The sequence below is a fragment of the Protopterus annectens genome, chromosome 11.part0, assembly GCF_019279795.1.
Source record: "Protopterus annectens isolate FY-2018-M chromosome 11.part0, PAN1.0, whole genome shotgun sequence".
Lineage (NCBI taxonomy): Eukaryota > Metazoa > Chordata > Ceratodontiformes > Protopteridae > Protopterus > Protopterus annectens.
In genome coordinates, this window is record NC_056745.1 from 51,814,917 (window position 1) to 51,832,907 (window position 17,991).

At 41.5% G+C, this 17,991-nt stretch overlaps 1 protein-coding gene across 1 annotated transcript in view; it reads left to right on the plus strand.

The window, feature by feature from the left end:
- ADAMTS20 (ADAM metallopeptidase with thrombospondin type 1 motif 20) overlaps positions 1-17,991 on the plus strand; it is a 3,636,702-nt gene that overhangs the window by 3,400,237 nt on the left and 218,474 nt on the right. The window contains exons 34-35 of the mRNA XM_044087413.1: positions 5,262-5,356; positions 5,442-5,536. Of these exons, the coding sequence (XP_043943348.1) occupies positions 5,262-5,356; positions 5,442-5,536 (190 nt within the window). The remainder of the gene's footprint in view (positions 1-5,261; positions 5,357-5,441; positions 5,537-17,991) is intronic.

The following is a 17,991-nucleotide window of genomic DNA, read 5'->3' on the forward strand; positions in this document are numbered from 1 at the left end:
ACACTCCTGGGGAAGGCTGGCACAAGTTATCCAACTGTGCCCCCTTTCTGCCCAGACTATAAGGCATTACTGACTGCCACCAACTAGTAGAATTTCTCTGTGCAGTGTTGCTGTTATCCAAATAGTAACAGTGACTGACCAGCAAGACTATTGCAGTGGTTTGGACAGTATCACCAAATACATGCAAGTACTATCTAAGAGCTTAAATTATCTCTACACAAAACAGCCATAGTTGAAAGGTTTAAAAATATTTAATAATAAGTAATAAAAGTATATGACAAATCTCATCAATTCAAAACAGTGCTAATCGAGAGTTCAGAAATCACAGGAACTTTAAAACAATACTGTAGGATAGTCTGACATAAATATAGAAAACAGCTAGACTAATCTGTCTAAATTCCTATCTATCTCTAAGAGAAATAAGTTCTAAATAACTTTACTTACAGAGCAAAGCAAGTGCCTGGTGAGTTGTTGTCAGATGTAGATCAAGATACAAAATGCTCAGTCTTTCTCTCTGAGAAAGTCTTAAATTGATAATACCCAGTACTGCTGAGTCATTTCACATTACATCATTTTTATCACTTCTCCTTTAGTTCCCAGGCTAACAGAAACTCAAAATTTACATTTCTTTGTAAGCTGCACATAGCCAGGAATCCACAACAATACAAAATACTTTTACATGTAAAATCTAGCAATTATCTCTGTCTTAATAACAATAGAAATAATTTTCTAGCCGAAGCATCCTGTCTCCGAGCTTGAGATCAAACACAGTTGTAATTCTTTACTTAACAGCTTTCCTCCAACAGGGTGCACTGTGGTTACATTTTTGAAGCTCAGTACACCATATAGTTTAATCGTAACGCATAGTTCTCTTTACATTTGTAAAACAAGTCTGTGGATTATATTAATAATTACAAATGACATAAAAGTATTTACAAAATTCTGTCTAGCTAGGCTGGCAGCCTTCAATCATTTACTGTAAATTCTATGCACATGTAAATAGCTGCATAGATGCATTTGTCCCCTTTTAAAAATAAATAAAATGCCAAATTTAAAAATAACCCTTTGCAGTAAAACCCAAATTTAAACAGGTTTTAAAGTAAAAGGAAAAATAAACTCACTGCACTCAAAAATAAATCTAACTCTCAAGATGGCAAAAAGACTCTTGCTAAACTAAACAAAGAACTCCTGACTCTGGTCAAATGAACCAAAGCCGTATGTGAGGTAAAAATAGCCACCCATGCTAAAACCCTTAATTATGTTAAACGTCTCAGAAACAGTGCCCAGCATTGTGCAGACTTAAGTAAATCATATCACATACATGAACCCAGAAGACATCGCCAGTCTACTAACAGACAAATTTAGCTCAAACTTCATCCCCCGTCCCTCACCCTGCCATACCCACATCTGCATCCCCCTTCAAATCTCCCAAGAATAAGTTCTAAAGGTGCTGTCTAAGGCCAAGAATACAATGTCTGTTTGACCAAATAACACACCAGTTGCCTGCTGCTCAGCCTGAAACATGACTTGTCTGATTTCCCTGTAGAAGCTATTCATTAGCCTCCGTACAGACTTTGTGCCAGATGAATCACTGTCTTACTCAAACGTAGGCCTTCAGCAGACTAATTACTAAGCCTGTCCAGTCTCATCTGTAAGGCTATGGAAAGGACCATTAAGGAGTGTGCAAATAAATATATAGGTAACTTACAGATTCTTGACCCAACCGAATTTGAATTTGTTAGGAGTAGGTCCTGCCTACTTAACCTGATTCTGTGGAAACATTACTGAAGCAATGAATGAAGGCAAAATAGTGCACACTGCATATCTAGACATCATAAGGGTGTTTGATACCATCCCGCACTCTGGTATACGTAGACATTCCCAGCTAAATGTAACTCATTGGATTGCACACTGGCTTACAAACAGAACCCAGGAAGTAAGGGTCAGTGGCTCTGCCTCCAACAAAAGACCATTCACTAATGGTGTACTCCAAGATTCACTCCTTAACTCACTGCTCTTTGACATTTGCTTCTCAGGTGTCAAAGCTATGGTTGAGGGTTTGTGGCTGATCAAGTTTGCAGATAATTGCAAACTTGATACCGTCATAAGCTCCCCAGAGGATGCCAAGATTCTCCAAGAGGGCCTGTCCCAAACAAACAGCTGGTGCCAAAACCATGGACTAAAACTGTAGACCAAGAAGTGTGTAATCTTATCCTTCACAAGCATGACTCTACTTGTAACTATCACATTGACAACACACCCCTAAAATCGATCCTGTAGTTAGGGGTCTGGGAACATATGTCAGCAATGAGCTGTCCTTTGATCACCACATATCCTCTGTTGTAAGGGAATCATTTTTCATCACACAACATATACCTAAAGGCTGTAATCATTCCAGTCTTCTCAGCACTCATTAAGCTGACCATTGAGTATAATGCCCATTCAGGTAGGTACCTGTCCAGACACTTGTCACAACTAGAATGACCACAACACTTTCTCACAAAAAAAAAAATCAAGAGTATGCAGACCATCTGAAGGCCTTGTATCTCTTCTCTGTATCATACAGGCCCCTGACAACTGACCTCTGCCTCATGTATTGAGCTTCAACAGATCCTATTATGTCAGACGCGTTATACATGCCCAAGCCCAATGGTGTTATAAATACTCACTCAAGGGATCTCAGTCATTTTTGCAAAATAAATAGAGCATTGTTGAGGAAAAGGTTTGTATCACAGATAATACTACTTTTATAGAACTGTTTTCCACTTGATATAAGGTAAAGTACTTAGGTTCATAGGTTCATAGGTTTATACTAGGCTATCTGCCCTAAGGCATTTATAAGCCTAGCCCAAATTTTTGTGGCTTACGCCACCCCTTATATGAAAAAATACTGTGCCCATTAGTTTGTTGTGCCTCTGTCCAGCAGTGACACAGAGATGATTCCCGGGGTAAACCTACTATCTCCCATCCACAGGTCTAGATTTCTCTTGAACCGAGTCAGCGAGGTGCTCTTCCTCACATGGACCGGGATTTTATTCCACAGCATAGGGAGTCTCTGAGTGATAAATCTATCCCTCCAGCACGTCCTATTTATATCCGTGCTAAGGTTTAAGTCGCTTGCTCTAGTGGTTTTGGTGGATTTGGATTTTTTGAGGTGGAGCATGTCCATTAATTCCAGGTTGGACATGGCCTTGTATGTCAGGCACATGTCACCTCTGAGCAGACGGTATGCGACTGAATAGAGCTGGAGTTTCTTCAATCTGGCAGCAGATTGTCTCTTCTCTGTCTCTATTCAGTTGTTATTTGGATGAATGGCTGGGTAACACCAAGTGGCCCCTGGTTTTGTACTCCTATCCCTCATGGAAAGGGAAAATGTAAATGTACCAACATAAGCTATAAGTGCTAAAAACTACCATGGAGATATAAGGCTAGGTTTCTTTAGATTCTCACAGTTCAGTAGCCTAAAAGTACCTATGAACCTATTACATTACTTTAATTCAGTTTATTCACATTTTGTTGTTTTGCTAGACCTTACATTACAAGTGAATATTTTGCTCCTGATATGCCCTGGTAACCTCATTTGTACTTCATGGCAGTGACTGTTATACAGAAATGATGAGTTCTTCATCTGTTTTAGTCTTAGTCTGGAATGCAAGCCATGAGCCATACAGACTCACAGAAGTGGCCAGTTCTTCATCTGTTTTGTTATTAGTGAAGAATGGAAGGTATTTGTGCAAACTGTATTAATTGTTGGCAGTGTAGCTCTGCTGCCAAAAGCAATGCCACCCACCTTCTAATCCACTACAGTGAACTGAACAGCAAGGATGTTTATATTGTAGTTACTTCTCTTGGAGTCTAGGTCGTCACTGTATTGCTTTACAAAATACTATAACTAAAATCTGTATTCTGGAAAGGGAGCCTGTTTCAGCAGGGCTACTCTGCCAGGTATACTGCCTTGAGCATTTCCTTTACTAGTTTGTTTACCTTATCCACACATTTAAAAAAAAAAAGTCTTAGTAATATGTCCTACTGATTAAGTCTACAGTTGGTCAAACATCCACAGATTTGTGCCTAACAGTTTGCTTGCCTGAATTCCTAATGATCAGTATTAACCACCTAATTTGCACAAAAAAAAAAAAAGTTAAGCAAACCGTTCTTCTCAGGAAAGATTGTATCCTTCAGATTTAGCCTGGTGCTTCATAGATTCATGGCATCTAGTCTGAACCAGCAGAGCCTAGGTTAAACAGCCAAATTTGATATTTCATTTAGGTTGAAGCATTCAGCAACTTTAGAGAAGATCCACTTCAGGAGTCCAGTTGAAGTAAGATAATGCAGTTTCTTTAATTCAAACTGTATTCATACTTTTTTTTAGATGGACTGCTATAATGGAGACCTTCTTGTTCTGTATTTGTACTTCCATCAACTGTGCCTGCCCTTCTGGGACTTTGTACCTATATCCATGTTTATAACATTGGTTGTTTAATTAAGATGATCATGTTGTAAAAAGTGATATTAATTTGATTTCCATTGCAGTAAGGACTTTTCTGATTTGGTGACAAAAACTATGACTATGGGGGTCATACCTGTCAGTCTTCATGCAGGTGGCATTGGCCTGGGTCAAGGTGGGTTTAACTCTATTTAATATGCTGAGAGCTTTACTGGATGTAACTCATCAGGAACAAGAAAACGTATCATTCTTTATAAGAGCCCCTTCAACAGTTTTTCTTGAATAATTAAATATAGAGAGCACTCTAATATCAGGTACTGTTGTGGTCTCTCGTTATACGTCTTATCCATGCTAGAAATATCACCCATGTATTTATTTGTAATGATAGATCCAAGCTGGATTTCTCAGTCCCCAATCAGCTTTGTATTGGTACAGGTTCATTTGCTAACACATGTTGCTGAAATCATTGCCAGAATTTCAGATTATGTGCTTGAGCCAGTGTCCAGTCTTTTTAACTAGTTAATGTACAGTGACTTTTTGGCTTTGGTTTTATAAATAATTTATCTTTTTTACTTCTTAAGTTATTTGAAAGAAAAATACAGTAATTACCCAAGTTCAAAGCCCTTTCATCATGTTACTTCTGAACACTAACTGTAATCAGATACCATAGGTAAACCTGTTCCTTAGCTGTTTATTTACCTGCTGACCATGTATGCTAGATGATTCAGGCTGATTATTTCAGGGTGATATGATCTATGAAACTGGCAAGCACTTAACACTTTGAAATTATAATTTCTATCTCTTTCTGTTAAAGGTGAAATTTCAGGTAGCTGCAGAGACATCCAGAAGAGAAAGGGCATCAGGAAAGATGGAGAATATCTACTTAATATCAGAGGTGTAGAAATACAGGTGATAAGCTAATACTTTGTGATTTATTCAGAAATTCATTTTGCTTGTTAATGTTGTGTTACTAAACAGATCTTTCAACGTACAGATACATTGCTCTGGCATGCAGTCAGACTCTCCAAAAGAATACGTAACATTGCCAAAAGGAGAAGCCGAGAACTACTCAGAAGTGTATAGCCTCAGGTATTCTTTGTTATTGTCAACAACAATGTAAAATGTAACATTTTAGTACTATGTTTACAGAGCTAGTATACTCAAGCTCATTTTCTGTATGTATTGCACTCTTATTGTCATAACTAGCAGTGTGATTATTGACATGTTTACTTGATTTCCATAATGTGATTTGGTGCAGTGTAATTATACCGAACAATAATTTGAGCACTATTACTTTGCTGTGTCTATTTATATATTTAAAGTGAGTAGACATAAACCATTCTTTTTTTGAAGATGCCCACAGTGCAGATAAGTCCTCTTCATCACATTTGCAAAAGCCATAAGACTAATTCCACTTTCTGTAGATAGGCCAGTGGGCACATTTCCTGATGGTAATACTTGTAAGTATGCAAACCTGTGCCATTCTTAACTGATAGTACACTACAGCTCATTTGTTTTTTCCTTTTCTGACCTTACAAGGTTTTGCTTTCTTATTCCACAACCCTAACTTTGTACAAGCTGAATGATCAGTAAATGGAGTACAGATACAATTGTTTCCAGACAGGAGTGGCTTAAATGAACTAATATTTGCTCTAACTACTAAACAACATATAGTAACTTATCAGTCAGCTGCTGACTGCTTTCAGAAGCCAGCCATGACTTCATTCCTTCATTGCCCATTTCTCTCCTTCATACCGTTACAGCATTACGTTTTCAGGCTTGTACACAGAAGCAGCTCTTCATTCTGTTATATTACAGATCTGACTGTACCACCAAGCTCAAAAGATCTGGGATAAGTGTGTTTTCTTCTTTTTATCTGAGCCTGCAGTTCTTGTTGTACACTGATGTTGGACTTTAAGTAGCATTACTTTTAAAATGTTTGCTAGTTTCACTGGTGAAAGGAGAGGGAACCAGATGATTTTTTGGGCTTCTGTTTGTTTTAGACCTCTAAACAATTATTGCTGCTATTGGCCAGTGTGCATTTTTGATTTTTTCAGGGTTTTATTAGATTGCTGTAAGCTGAGTGTGTTTCTGTGGGCTAGCGGTTAGTTGCTAGGTGCTGCTTACACTGAGCAAAATGTTCCTGATTGTGACCTGAATTACCAGATGTGACTACATCATCAACCCACAAGATCTGGGATAAGTATATTTTATTCATTTTATTTGACTATACTGTCCAAGCTGTACACATTGGTATTATACTTTAAGTAATCTTAATTTCAAATTGTTTGCCAGTTTTCACTACTAAGAGGAGAGGGAACCAGACAGGTTCTAGATTTCTGATTCCTTTAGTCCTTTAAACAACAGAGTTGCTGCTGTTGGCCAGTATACTGTTTTGAGATTTTCATGGTTTTACTAGCTTGCTCTATGTTGCGTGTGTTTACACAATGCTGTACTGTGCACAGAGGTGCTTCATACTGTACTCATAGAGGCAAGTGAATTGTTTGTATTTGCATGCTGCTTGCTTTCACCAGATTCCTTTGGTAGTGTGTCCTGTCATTAACTAATAGCTACATTTCCTGATCTGTGCGTCACACCATGATGTTGATTGGTTTTACTGAAATCAGTTGGCCCTAGCTGTGCTGTGAGCAGCAATATGCTTGTGTTCAGCAGTACATTGTTAGCTGTTCTGTTGTTGGTGGTGTTATTGTAGCTGCCACTGTGTTCTTCATCTGCTGCTTCTGCACATTTATCTCTTGGCTTCTTGTTCTAGCTGCTGTGTTATTGTTCCACATGCATTATTGCCATACTTCCCTTTCTTGCTGCTTTAAACGTGTTGTAGGCTTTATTTACTACTCTTATTGCTCCTGTGTTCATCATTGTAACATCTTGCACTTGCTGTATTGTACAGTCTTGCACTTAAGATGCCTTGTACCTAGTGGCTAAACTAATTCTATAATTGGTGGTGCTTACCCCTTGTAAGACGTAGACATATTTGGCCAACATGGAATGCCATTCAACCTGTATCCTTTCTGTAGCCAGCCTCATAGCACTTTGTAGTCTTAGGCAGTATAAGAATTGCCCATTTGTCACAGACTTGGAACTATTACTTGACATGCATGATACAGTCTCTGAGAAATGTAAGTATGTACACAATGTGGAAGTGACCCTGTCATTTAAAAACAGAAGGCATGAGAGCACAACATATTACTACCCACACCATACTCGATTATACCAAACCAACATATGATGATGCTGTTAAAAAGTCACATCCAAACATCCTAGAAATGTATAAATAGAATGTCTTTGTAATTGGTAACCACAGTATCAGGCACGATAACTCTAGGCTTACAAGGCTAAGAAGGACAGTGTGACAGTTAATTGTCTCTCTGGTGCCAGACTGTATGATGTTGCAAGGGCACTTCAGCCCCTTACCCTGGGTAAATATGAATATGATCTGGTGGTAGCCCTTGTGAATGTAAATGACTTGCGGCACTCAAGCCTGAGGGACATGAAGAGAGACAATTTGGACCTCACTGTGAATACATCAGATGCAGGGAGTATACAGTCCCTTTGTGGAATCTTATTGCCAGCCACAATAATACTTAAATACAAAGAAAGATTAGTTTCAACAATTGGCTAACTAGTTGGTATAATTTCAGAGGGAAGTATGGATCAGGCTAACTTGTTTTATAAAGAAAAAAACTGCACTTTTTGTTCCATGGCTTATGCTTACTGCCCAAAGGCCTCAGTGACCCCATAATGGCTTTTTTTTCTCGTTAGAATCCAGCTGCTGGACATCCCAGAAAAAACATGTAAAATTACTGCAAATTCCAAATCTGACTATATCAGGGTTATTCTTCTCAAAGTCAGACATCTCAATAACAAAGTTCTCCTGCACCTTGAACATGTGCATGTCCATGTCTGTGTTGTAACTGAGAATTGGTTTCATTATAAAACTAGCACTTGCTATGCATTCAAACCTGGGGGATACTATAGGGCATTTTTTTTTCTAGAATCAGTATCGACATTAGGCAGATTTCTCATAATTCATTTTGGACTGGGGGCTGTCATAATGGTTAAGAGGTTTACCTCACAGGCTCAGGTTAATGGGTTTGATTCTCATCTCTGAGGGAAACTGGCTAGGTTTAAAATAGCCTGCAAGGGGAGCTAGAGTAGTACTTAACCTATGAAACTATGGATAAACTAAGCTCACTGAACTCCAGTGTACCTGAAATAAAATAAATTATAAATTTATAGCCTGAGATAGGACTCCTTTCATCTCACCAAACAACTTACAAGAGATTCCTAAGTGCCACTAACAAAAAGTATTTTTATGATGGGTGATTTCAACTCTCCATCAATACATTAGTGAACCTATTATCACAGCAGTGGGTTATGCTTAAAGATTTCTGGACTTAATATATAACAGCTCTCTAGGACAAACAGTAAACCATGACGGGTGGGAACAAGGGGGCATTGTAAACTTCATCCATACCACATCATTACTAACATAGCCTCCACTTGTACCACTCTATAGTGTCTTTGTCCTTGGTTAAATCCAACTACAGTTTAGTGACCCCCTTGTTTTAAAGTGTCAAACATCCCTGCAGTAAACAGTTTTAATTTTACTGGGCAAACTTATGTAAGATCTCTGATGAGATATTTATCTATTTATTTATTTACATTTGTTGACCGGGAGAGTCCGACTGGACACAGTTCCGTTTTCAGCTCAGGCCCAGGGAGAAAAGCTCCACATTAAGTATTATTTGCATTATACAGTTAAAAAAATAGCATTTAAATATAGACATTAGTCCAGTTAAGGACGCAAGAGAAGAAGAAAACAGATGTAAAACAGCTGTAGAGCATAGTACAATTTTAAAATATGGTGACATATACTAAACATGGTTAAAATGTAGTTGAGATTCATCAGTGAACAATTGATACAAACTGTTTTTGAGGTACATAACAGCCATTAGCAGTTGTTGCTACAAGAAGTTAGTATTATGTGGTAGGTAGCTAGGAACATGAGTAGCCAAGCTTGCTAAGAGTAGGTTGTTGATAGGGGGCCAAGAGAGGTAGTGGGTGGGGGGAGTGAATGGTATTAGAGGGGGGGTTGCAAGGGCATATCTGGCAAGTTTTGAAGTGTGATTTTAGTAAGAATTTAAAGTGGGTGCAAGAAGTTACAGAGGTAATTGAGGATGAGACGGAGTTCCAGAGTTTGGCTATAGTGCAGGAGAATAATGCTTCTCCAGCAGAGTTAATGGCTCTTGTGACCTGTAGGAGGTTTTTGTGGCTGGATCTTAGTGGTCTCGTGGTTATGTAGGGTTGGAGTAGATTCTGGAGGGATGGAACGTTTAGTGGTTGGTTTATTAGTTTGTGGGCGAGTGTGAGTTGGTACCACTGAAGGAGGTGGGGGAGCTGTAGCCAGCCCAGTTCTGCTAGTAAGAGACAGTGGTGAGTACGGTAGGAAGCCCCTGTGGCGAATTTGGCGATTTTGTTATAGCAGGTTTCGAGCTTATTTAGATCACATTGTCCAAGGTTAGTAAATATTGGAGAGGCATAGAGTAGGGTAGAGATAAGATGAGAATTTGCTACTGAAATTTTACCTGCTTTGGTAAGTTCACTGTTCCCTGTGCAGCCTCAGTTGTTATTTATACAGTGATGTTCTCGTTTCACCTACAATAATGTGTAGATCTGGCAGTTACCAGTAAAAAACAAATATAATGAGAAATTTAAGAACAAACCACTTTGGTGTCTTACCAGTGTAACTGTGCTCTACAACAAAAGAAAAAATGTAAAGCCATATAGCAAACCTAAATGTACCTACATTAAAGTTTCTGTCAAAAAGATCAGCAAAAAACTAAAAATTACCATTAGGACACTCAAAGCAAAACATGAAATGAAACTAGTATCGGAAGACAAGGATCACTATAAGTCTTTAATTACATCAGAAAATTAAGAAGTTACACCCAGCAGTGTTCTGATCAAATCCAAAATGATAGCACCAACTCTGACGCTGAAGACATAGCAAATATACTTTCAGAGAAATTTAGTTCCAACTTTACTCCAAAAAAAGTCATCAAAATTCCACAAATCTTTGAGCCCCTTACACCATAAAGATCATAAAGAAACATGTACTAAATATGCTTCCAGGAACTAAAAATACCACTTCCACAGGACCAAACAATTTACATGGATGACTGGTAAATAGCACCAAACATGCCCAATTTGTTTAAGTTAAGCTTAGCCACAGAGTATATCCCTGAAGTTTGGAGAATGGCTGTTGTGATGTTCAATATTTTTTTTATTTGTTTGCTGAGTGCATTTATTACTTGTTATTATCTTTGCCAATGTAGCCCAAGTTGTAGCTGAAAAGGGTCCTGGGACCAGTTAACTTTCCTTGTTACCAAAGTATAAATAAATGTGAAATAGAAAAAAAAGGGGGGGTTGTGAACATGACAGAAATAATTAAGGAACTAGTGAAGCACATTTTAATTCTGCATCATTCACAAGAGAGAAAAAAAGTCTGCTTGAAAGCATTGGGAAGTAGCAAACAGACTAGGTTTGGAGTCCTACTATTCGTCACCTGTAAATATACAGCAAGGATCATTTAATGCAGTGAGAGTTTTCACATCTCAGCCTAAGAGTGTGGGAGAAAGTCTTTCACTTCTTTTAGAACTACAAAATAATTCCTTTACAGAAACCTGCTATTTACATACTTTCTTTTGCTGGAAGTAGCTAACAGCTATTTATAGCATAGATCAAGCTCTGACAGACACATAAATGAGACTCAGTCAGGGAAACATAGAAGTAGCTCTGTTTCAGAAGGTGTGTTTAGATGATAGTGCTTCACAGTCCTGCCATTCTATCTTAATGAAATGAGAAACCACCACCACTTCCTTATGTCTAGCATGACTCGTATAAAGAGGACTTGAAATGTATTCTGGGAAGAAGGAATGAAAGCAAGAAAACAAGACCACATTACCAAGGCAACCCCATCATCTGCCATTTTGAGGAAACACATTCAAATTGTAAAAGAAGCACTTGGAGTGATTTTGAGGCACTAAAATAGCTCAGAAAACAAAGATACCCAAAAGAAACATGGTTATGTTGTCCACATCTCACCTCCATTCTTGCTGGTTGGGTTTGGAGCCAATCCTCGGCTCTGACTCGGCCTTATACTATAGCTCGAGAGCTTTTTACTGGCTCAAGGCTAGCCCCTGTCCCAGCATGCCTAGTGGTAGTTACCCAGATCTCATTTGTCACTTGCAGCGTTGAGATTGCTCATACTGGCTCAGGCTAAGTATTTTCTTCTTATTGTTTTTTCCAATAATATTTTGGTTTCAGATAGCAATTTCTCTTAGTTTAGTGTGAGTTTAGTGTTAGAGTGCATTTCATTGTAGGCTAGCACTTTTCTGACCTTTCCGCTGCTGCCTTTGTTGTTGTTGTGGCCATCATTTTCTTTTACGCCTAACTCATTCCCTTGAGCCAGTTTGACTTAGAGGGTTCCCTGTTCCCTTTCTATCAGCCCCGTCTTAGTTTAAGGGCCTTTTGCCTCCCTTTTTTCCCTTTCTTTTTTCTTAAAGGAGCAGCCATTTAAGTTAGAGGCTGTCCTGGGTTGGGGGAGTCGCCGTTTAACTTAGAGGTTCTTCCCCTTCCCTCCTTTCTATTTTCCTGTTTAAAAAAAAAAAAAGTTAAAGGTTTATTTTAGTGGTGTTGTTGCTGTTGTTGATGTTACTCTTGGATACTGTTGTGGTTACTGCTAGCATGTCCAAAGATCCTAGAGAGTCAAAACCTTCGGGTTTTAAAAAGTGTGGCTCGTGCTGCCAGAGGATGTCCCTTACGGACAGGCACATGAGCTGTGTCTATTGCTTGGGGGGGCTGTTCACCTTCAGGACTCATGTTCTATATGTCATGCTTTTAGTTCTCGGGTCCTGCAGGAAAGAAAAAATAAGTTGATTCTGTGAGGCTTATTAGAGAGCCCCTTTGATGTTGCTACTGAGGGTTCTCAGCCAGTAAAAGAAACAGGAAAAGTCCCCTAAACCATTGTCTTTGTCGGCTCCGGCTTTGGAGCCATCTAAATCTAAGGGCAAACCTGGGAGTTTGTCTGATCCCAGTGTTGGTTCTGACAAAGCTCTTTCTCCATCGGCTCCATCAGTGGTTTCAGAGCCAGTTAGGACTCACAAGAGAACCAGGTCTCCACCTCTGGAGCCGGTGCGGTTTGTTCCACAGTCCCCGCTGTTGCAATCTGTGGCAGGCAGTCATCAGTCTTCCTCTCACTCATCTCAGTCGTCCAGGAGTCTGTCGGATCATGATATGGAGAGGGTGGTGAAGAGGCTCCTCAAGACACAGGCATTAGCTAAATTATTATCGAGCCAGCTCACAATGAATTGGCACTGACAGCTCAACCCGCACCGTTATCGATTCCTACTCCGACTCCTTTGAGTTTGGAGCTGTAGTGCATGGAAGTCATTGTGGTGGAACCGCTGGCTCTGATTACCACTGGTTTATTGGTTCCGACTACCTCTCCGACCTCTTCGTTGTCTCGGTCTATCGAGGGATCTGGGGGCCGATGCTCTCTCATTGGCTACGAGGGGGGAGTGGCATTTGACACATATCTGACCCTGCTCTCCCTCTCGGGGCTTCGGTGCAGGTGAGCTCAGCTCCTACATCGGCCTCAGAGCCATCGTCCTTGGTTTGAAGATCATCTCCTGGCTCTTTGGAGCCAGGGATTCTTTTGGCCCATGACCGCGGTGCCTTCATGGTGATAAGGAGCGTGCTGTCCTCTGAGACCACTCCACCCTTAGCTCCATTAGCTCCTACTCTTTCGGTGCCTGAGTCTGCCTCTGACCCCTCCCCCCAAGCATAAGGAACCCATGCTTCAGGGGCACCCCATTGGGTGACCCACCTCTTCTGAAACCTCCACTGAGCACCACTCAGACGAGGTCCCTCAGAAGAGAAAATGCAAGAGGAAGCATTTGAACTCCCCTGAGTCTCTCACTTCAGACACAGACTTGGAGGACTCAGAAGGGTCCCCATAGTCCCCCTCAGTCCCCCTCTGAGGATGTCTCTTTTTAAGACATCCTGGAAATCCTTAGACAGAGGGGTGGCTGGAAATCCCTTGCCCCTTCTGAGGATGAGTCTGTGTACCTGGATGCATTTAGTTCCTCACCCTCCACCTCTTGGGTGTCTCCACCTTTCGACCCTCTGATGGCCTTAGTGAGTCGGAAGGCATGGAGCTCCCCAGAGACTATGGAACTAGTTCCGAGGAGGCCCAATAAATTCATAACTGCTCCAGAGGATAGGTCCTTTCTATCTAAGGGTGTGCCTTTTGATGCTATGGTGGTGGCGGCAGCCACCAAGAAAGAATTAGCGGAGACTTCTTCTGTCCATCTGCCGAACAAGATGAGTGAGAGGAAGACTGATGACTGCCTGCCACAGATTGCAACAGCGGGGACTGTGGAACAAGCCGCACCGGCTCCAGAGGTGGAGACCTGGTTCTCGTACTATGGGCAGGTATGCGAAGCATATGTGAGCAAGACGGATTCACAGCTTGCGACCTTGACATCTATAGTTAACTCCTCTATGCGGCTGATCTCTTACGCAACAGATGGAGCAAGTAGGGCAGCGGGCACAGGAGTGGATGCGCCTTTGTCAATTTGCAGAGCTCTTCAAGTTCTCCTTTACCAGCACCCCTTTTGGCGACTCATCCTCTATTCGGGCCTCAGGAAAAAGAGACCCTTCCCAGGTGTGAATGGGATGCCAAAACACTCTCTGCTGTGGGAGTACATTTTTCCTCTCCCTCTAGACCTTACCCCAAGGGTCAGAAGAGCAGGAAGATGTGGTTCAGAAAATCCCAGGGAGTTTCGCCTGACACACATGGAGATTTTTCCCCCAGGGGCAGAGGGGGAAGTAATAAGGGGAGATGCCAATCCTATGGCAGGGGGAGGGTCCACAGAATCAGGCTGACAGAGATACCTTCTCTGGCAGGCCTTTCCAGTGCTCCTGAAAGTAGGCCGGACTGTCCGCCTATGGAGGCAGTCAGGGGCAGATTATCCCAGTACCCAAAAGCCTGGCAAACAATCACGGAAGATACATGGGTATTGTCGGTAATAAACAGGGGTTACAAAATTCCTTTCTCCCAACCACCTCCTACAGCAAATCAGCACTCAATCCCAGATGTTCCACCCAGTCTTTGGGATCAAGCAAACCTAGAAGTTCAAAGGTTGCTAGAAAAAAAGAGCTATCCAAGAAGTACCTGCAGACCAAATCGAATCCAGCACTTACTCAAGGTTCTTTTTAGTTCCGAAAAAGACAGGAGACTGGAGGCCCATTTTGCATCTCAGCAAACTCAACAAATCAGTCAAGAAAAAGTTCCGGATGGTAACACTGCAGTTCATTCTTCCCTTTTTGGGTCAGGACAACTGGGTGTGCTCCATTGACCTCCAGGACGCGTACTACCATATAAAAATGGACAGGCGGTCAAGGAGGTACCTACACTTCCGTCTGGGAGACCATCATTACCAGTTCAGAGCTCTTCCTTTTGGTCACAGCACAGCCCACAGGGTGTTCACCAAATGTATAGCAGTAGTCACGGCTCATCTGAGGCATCTAGAATTCCAACTGTTTCTATATCAAGATGACTGGCTACTCACTGCCACCACCAAGCATCAACTGATCGAGGCACAGGACTCCACTTTTCACACCTGTTCACAACTGGGCATCACCATAAACTACAAAAAGTCTGCCTTGTTAGCATATTACATTTATAGGGGCAGATTTAGATACAAGGGCCATGATAGCAAAACTGCCTCACAAAAGAGTGTTAACCATTCGACGTCAGGTTTTATTCCTCATGAAAAGAAGGAGCATCCAGGCAAGATTCATCTTCAAGGTTTTGGGTTCGATGGCTGCAGCCATTACCTTGGTCCCTATGGCGCGCTTCCACATGATAATTCTGCAGTGGCTCCTGTTGGCTCAATGGTCATTCCAGGATTTACCAGTGTCACATCAGATTTGGATCACAGAGACATGAAAGAAGAATTTAGCATGGTGGCTTCATTCCCCTCTGGTATCAATGGGGAGACCATTTCTAACCCCCAACCCATAGCCACAGTGACCCATATAGGGTGGGGGGCATTATCTGGGACAGACTGTTCAAGGGACTTGGCAAGAACATGAGTACTACGTGCACATCAGTGTCCTGGAGATGAGAGCGGTGCTTCTGGCATTGCAAGCACTTCAAGACTCTATACCTATGGGGACTATAGCAATTCAGACAGACAATATGTTGGTAGTATGGTACATCAACAAACAGGGCGGAACCAGATTTTACCCCTTGTGCCAAGAGGCTCTACAAGTTTGGCAATGGGCGGTGTCTTCCCAAAGCTTTCTGGTCGCAATGCACATTCTGGGGAAATCCATTGTGATAGTGGACAAGCTCAGCAGGGCTATTCTGATGCCTCATGAGTGGTCCTTGAAACAGGAAGTTGCAGAGCAGATCTTTTGCAAATGGGGCCAGCCATGCTGCGATCTTTTCACCACTCCTGTCAACAGCAAATGCAGCAGCTACTTTGCCCTAGTCCCACCACTGGGACAGTCACCCAGGGACTCTCTAGTTCACGATTGGCCCCCGGAACTGCTTTATGCCTTCCCACCATTCCCCCTGATCCCCAAGGATCTTCGGAAAGCACAGTCGTTGGGTTGCAAGTTAATCCTCATTGCTCCTTACTGGCCTCGACAGATTTGGTTCCCATTCCTCTGGCCTCATCTGCAAGGGGAGCCTTGGATTCTGGACCCAGTTCCAGATCTCTTGACGCATCATTCGGGTGCTGTAGGAGAAATGGGATGTAACATTATGTCCCACAGGCTATGTAAAACATTCCTATGAGGTACTACCCTTTTAAGACCTCCAATAAGAGAACCTCTCCCTCCCTGAGATTTAAATCTTGTTTAGAGAATGTCATTCTCTCCCCCTTTGAGGCAGCTGCTTCTTGTCCATTGAAATTTTTGACATGGAAGACCTTTTTCTTAACCACCATTAGGTGTGTTCAGAGAACAGTTTAAATCAATCCATAGAGCTTCCTGTATTCTTCCCCAATTATGGCAACAAGGCAGAGTATAAGCTCCATCAATTGGATGTTCATAAATGTTACATTTTTATTTACACAGGACTAAGGATTTCAGAAAATTTGCCCAATTGTTTATATCCTTTGCAGACAACAAAAAATGTTGTCCAGTCTCTAAAGTGACCTTATCAAAGTGGCTTTCAGACACTATCATTCATGTGTACACTTTGCGGAACAAAGAACTTCCAGGGAGAATTAACGGATACTCAACTAGGGCCTTGGCTACTTTAAGCCAAACTGCCTTTAGATTCAGTCTGTGTGGCAGCTACGTGGGCTAATCCTCATACCTTTATCTCTCATTACAAAGTAGATGTGGCCTCCCAGAACAGGGCATCCTTTGGTTCCACAGTCCTGAAGAGACTTTTCCAGTGAGCCACCCAAGATACAGGTGCTGGGGACACTGTCCCAACCAGCAAGAATGTAGGCAAGATGTGGACAGCATAACATAAAGAAATTATGTACTCACCATAACATTCCATGTTTGTTGTCCATCTCACCTTCCTTCTTGCATCCCTCCCTCCTTCCCCCTTCTGGAAGGTTGAGAGGAGTTTTTCTTCCCTTTTTTTAGCTAAACTGGCTGAGTTCCCTTTTGCTTACGAGTTGGTTAGACCTAGTCTTTCCTTCCTTTCGCTTTGCTGATGATTACACTCTCATATGCAGGTCTTTCTCATAAGTAAGTTCAGTAAAATTTGGACCTATTTAGTCTGGTGGGTTATCATAAACGAGATCTGGGTAACTACCACTAGGCATGTTTGGATAGGGGCTAGCCTTGAGCCAGTAAAAAGCTCTCGAGCTATAGTATAAAGCCGAGTTGGAGCCGAGGATCAGCTCCGAACCCAACCAGCAAAAAGGAAGGCGAGCTGAAGGACAACAAACATGGAACGTTATGGTGAGTACATAACTTCTTTTATTTATTTATTTATTTTTTTTTGAGTTCTAAGGCAGAGTTTTCCTGTAAAGAAAGATTGGGATCAGCTGATCTGACCCGCAACACTTTGCGTCCAGGAAAGCTGCCCCTCTCTCCCCACCCTAGCTACTATACTGCCCTCAGCAGTTTAAATTTGTTAAGAAGTCATGTTTGCCTAATTAATTAACTTCTTCAAGAAAATTGTGGAGGCAGTGGATAGTTGTCTGCTGAGTCCACTCAGCCTATCTGCATCTGTACAAGGAATTCAGCATCACCCCTGATGCTAAGCAAAGAAACCTAAATGTAGACCTTTATGTGGCAAGCTGGATAACAAACTGACTGAAAGATGAAGCCCACGTAGTCAAAGTGATAGTTGCTACCTCAGAATGTAGCATGATAATTAGTGGTGTACCTCAGGGCTCAGTACTGGGACCCCTCATTTTTGGCCTATATTTCCCTGATCTCCAAACTGTATACCCATTCCTATGGTTGACTGAGTTTGCAGA